General features: G+C 36.1%; 1 protein-coding gene and 1 non-coding gene across 2 annotated transcripts; both read right to left on the reverse strand.

The window, feature by feature from the left end:
• Positions 1-319: 319 nt before the first annotated feature.
• On the reverse strand, positions 320-1,172 carry LOC116123040. Its single transcript, XM_031408827.1, has 2 exons — positions 764-1,172; positions 320-714 (listed from the first exon to the last, which is right to left on the reverse strand). The coding sequence occupies exons 1-2, from the start codon at positions 1,170-1,172 to the stop codon at positions 320-322; spliced, it is 804 nt and encodes a 267-aa protein (XP_031264687.1).
• A 1,451-nt stretch (positions 1,173-2,623) lies between these two features.
• LOC116123062 lies at positions 2,624-2,729 on the reverse strand. The gene has a single exon (XR_004126986.1). It is a non-coding gene; the product is annotated as a small nucleolar RNA R71 (small nucleolar RNA).
• Between the last annotated feature and the right edge of the window lie 1,844 nt (positions 2,730-4,573).

The raw sequence follows: 4,573 nt of genomic DNA on the forward strand, positions 1-4,573 counted from the left end.
AAGAGTTTACAACAACCACAATCCACCAAAAATGTTCTACACAAATTTAGAGGTCAATTACAACTCTAACACAAGTAACATAAAAGTTTACAAAGAGATGGGTTAAAATCACAAGAGAAGCAGTCAAACTTTAGGCTGTATAACTCCAAATCCAAACGTTAATATCAAAACTCAACCATCTAGATTAAAGATCCACACATCCTCTGCGGATAGACCAAAAAATTAAGTTAGAATGGTATACTTGAAAATTTCGAATATATGAATATCGATTATTTGAAGATGAAAGCAAGTTAGAATAGTATACCTGAAGATCTTCAATTTAACATGATATTCTGCTTCGATATATTCTAAAAGTTTTCAATGATATCTTCATTTTCAATTGTAGCAAAACTTCTTTTTCAATGTAAACCACCAAGCAATTGTTCATCCACTCCTCTCCCATTCGATTACGCAAACTATTCTTCACAAGATTCATTGAAGAGAACACCCTTTCAACTACTGTTGCAGTAGCCAGAGACAAAACTAATGCTAATTTAGTAAGCAAGAAAACTTTGTTGTAAGCAACATCCTTCTTAAACTCAACCATTTTTTTAGCAAGGTCGGCAATCCCTTTGACATGAGCGAAATTGGCAATAGTGCTAGCATCCTTATAATAGTTTTCAAGTTGATCATCGAGCAACAAAATATCATGTTGAGGAAATCGCCAGGATAAAACTTTGCAAATTCAAGTAATCTATCTTTTTAAATGCAACAAAAGATTTACTTGGATCAAGAGATGCCATACATTGAAGCAACCTCATATTTACTTCATCAAAACGATTATTGAGTTCTTCTTGAATGTTATCCAAAACTATATACATCAATTCCACCTTAAAATGATGTTTATTCGTAATTGGTGCAATACCCCATTTCGTCCTTCCAAAGTTATCTTCCATATTCTCCAAGATTGGCATGTCATTATCTTTGCACAGATCAGAAGTTTCTTTTAACAATATGTCGAAGCAAGTGTCTTCATTTCTCATTTTATGCAATCGACGCTTTGAAATTTGTACAAATTTTATGGCATTAAAAAGATCCTCATCTTTTCTTTGCAATGCTTGCGGCAATTCATTTGTGATTCCCAATACTCTTTTCAATAAGAATAACAAAAAGACGAATTCAAAATTCTCCATGATTCGTAATAAACTCCTTACTTGACTTTTGGTTTGCCAATCGTCTCCTTCAATCTCAATCACCCTAAGCACATCAACAACAAAAGAAAATAAATTTATGACACTATGAATTGTCCCTATTTGTGAACCCCAACGTGTATCTCCTGGTCGTTTGATAGTGCATTCTTGATTCAAACCTCGTCCCATATGAAGATCACCATTAGAAATTAAAGATATCAAATTTTCATACTGTTTATCACGTAGAAGATCTCTGTGCTTGCAAGATGCAGCTACAGTGTTTTGAATAGAGAAGTTAGGGTTTATTGCTTAATTCATATTCATAATTGTTTTATTGGAATAACATTGCACAGCGTACTAAAACTAGAAGTAATCGAATAGAGATTCTAGGATTAATTTGTGGACCATCTAATTCATTACCGAATAGGGCGAATTAGTCATAAGGGATTGATGAATTTATGCTTCTTAATTTCATAGTAATCGGATAGGGATCTATATTAAGTAAAATATTATGCCTGAATAAGGATAATTGGCTTTAGAAGAATCCTACCAATTCATAGCACAAACGGGTATTAAGAGTAGTTGTCAAGCATAATTATGGGGAAATATGTACCTTAACTTCATTAATATTGCAAAATTCTTCACATTATTTATTTGTTTAATTTAGTTATTTTTAATCCGTTACTTTTACACTCTAAAATTTTGTTTTCTCATATAACGTGTAGGTAATTTCAGGTAATTACAAATAATTGCTTAGATCTCTATGGGACGATACTCAACTCATCACTTTATTACTCTAACACGACTAGTGCACTTGCTAGAGTTGATCTGGTTGCATCAAGTTTTTGGCGCTATTGCCGGGGACCATTAGATTGTTTGTGATTATTTTAAGATTACCTATTACTTGGAGATTTTTTTATTGGAAACCAATAAGTGTTTCTGCTAGTGTATGACCAAAGCCTCTAAAAAGATTTTACTAGCATTTGATCCTGAGATAGAGTGCACTTTTCACGCAAGAAAGAGAGCAATCAAAAGGGAGATCATAGGTGATCACGATAACCCAAATAATGGAACACTACCAGCAACTCGTACACTAAACGAGTACTCTACCCCATCTCTAAATGGAGCGACATTGAGCATTTGATGACCAGTGATCATTGCCGACACATTTGAGATAAAGCCAGCAATCATCCAGATGATTCAGCAGTCAGTGTAGTTTGGTGGTTTGGCACATGAGGATTGTAATTCACATATTGCAAATTTCCTTGAGATTTGTGATACTTTTAAGCACAATGGAGTTTCCGATGAAGCTATAAGACTAAGATTGTTCCCATTTTCATTAAGAGACAAAGCTAAGAGTTGGTTGACCTCATTACTAGCAAGCTCGATTATAACCTAAGAGCAGATGACACAAAAATTCCTGAGTAGGTATTTTCCTCTTGTAAAGACTGCACAGTTACGTAATGATATTACTATGTTTATGCAGGTGGATACATAATCATTATATGAAGCATGGGAAAGGTTCAAGGACATGCTCCGGAGATGTCCCCGCTATGAATTACCTGTTTGGCTGCAAGTCCAGACGTTCTATAATGGTCTTAATTGTGAAGTTTGGAATATGATCAATGTTGTTGCGGGTGGTACTTTAGGTAAGAAGACACTAGAACAAGCTTATGAATTGCTAGAGGAAATGGCTTCAAACTCTTATCAATGGTCGATAGAGAGGTTGCCTGTGAGAAGAACGTCGGGTGTTTATAACATAGATGCTATCACAGCTTTGGCAGCACAAATGCAAGTGTTAAATAAGAAGATTGATGGACTTCAAATGCAAAAACCTGCAATAGTTGCTTCTATGTATGATTTTTATGGTGAAGATCACCCTAACCATGACTGTCAATCAGGTAACATGTTTGATGTTAATTCTATGCCTAATCAAGCTAACTATGTTTCAAATTTTCGCAGGCCTAATAATTTCATATAGTGAAACATATAATCTGGGGTGGAGGAATCACCCAAATTTCTCTTGGAGTAACAACAATCAAGTGAAACCTCCACCGCCAAGTTTTCAATCTCAAGAGAAAAAATCAAATTTAGAGGAGATGATGGCGAAGTTCTTGAGTACTGAAAGACAAGAATTCAGAATCAAGAGGCTTCCATCAAGAATTTAGAAGCTCAAATTGGCCAGTTGGCCAATATCATTTCGGGTAGACAGCAAGGGCATTTACCAAGTGACACAGAGCAATGTAAGGCTATAACCTTGAGGGATGGAAAAGTGATTGGTGAAGAAGCATGTAATAACTGCTTCATACTAGGATACGTATAGAAATACATCAAGTAAATATATTTATATTAGCAAAAGTAAATGGGCCCAAAATTTTCTTTTAATACATTTAATCTTTCTTTATACAAAGTAAGGCATCATAAGTAAAAGTTATCAAAAACAGTGGACAGTGTAGCTATTACTCCTCGCTTGCCGATGCCCATCCGACCGCGTCCTCACCTAGATCCTGCAAACACAAAGAAAAACAACGGGGTGAGCACAAAATAATGCTCAGTAAGTAAATCCTCTACTCGTCTATCCCCGTAACTCTTTCTCTTAATTCTTTCCTTACACTCTTCTCATCTCATTTATTTTCTCTTTCTGTTTCTCTTTCACATAGCTCTTTTCTATTAACTTTCTGTTGTATGTCACGGCCTCATCTTACCGGAGGCACGGCTGAGTGGAGATCACAAAGCACCCACCCACTCTTCGTGACTTCTACTCATTCTCTTCCTCTATTCTTTCTCATATTTTCTCATTCTTTCTCACTTGAATGTCACGGCCTCATCTTACCGGAGGCACGGCCGGGTGGAGTTCACAAAGCACCAACCCACTCTTCGTGACTTCCGGTTGGAGTTCACAAAGCACCAACCCACTTTTCGTAACTTCCGGTTGGAGTTCACAAAGCACCAACCATTCTTAGATTTTCTCATTCTCTTTACTTTTAGAGTAGCCCATTCACAAAGTTCTTTACTCTTTCTCAAACTACTTCTCAATGCACAATTAATGCATAAGGATGGTTCATGCTTAAAGTTTCTTACTTAATGCACTTTTGAAATGCACAAATGCAATATTGCATCAAAACTGCCATTCTGCGCAGGTCACACTCAAGAAGGCATAACTTGAGTTATACATCTCGGATTGCTACGGTTTTGGTCTCGTTTTAAAGCTTAGAGACAGGGCTACAACTTTTATGTTTTGGTCTCAGCCCAGTTCAAACCGTAAGTCGCCCAAAAATTACCTAGAAAGTCACGGCAGTGACAGGGCAGATTTCACTTAGGCATTTCATCAAACAACTCATATGCATAAACAAACCCTAATTCAATTATCATTCTATTTAGTTCTCAAACCATCCAAAATGAGA

Source organism: Pistacia vera, unplaced genomic scaffold, assembly GCF_008641045.1.
Source record: "Pistacia vera cultivar Batoury unplaced genomic scaffold, PisVer_v2 Contig14, whole genome shotgun sequence".
Lineage (NCBI taxonomy): Eukaryota > Viridiplantae > Streptophyta > Magnoliopsida > Sapindales > Anacardiaceae > Pistacia > Pistacia vera.

Bases quoted from the DNA above. Each gene is read 5' to 3' on its own strand.
- LOC116123040 (XM_031408827.1), bottom strand. From the start codon at position 1,172: ATGGAGAATTTTGAATTCGTCTTTTTGTTATTCTTATTGAAAAGAGTA. The intron at 715-763 runs GTAAATCTTTTG...GAATTTGCAAAG, and splicing joins TATGGCATCTCTTGATCCAA to TTTTATCCTGGCGATTTCCT.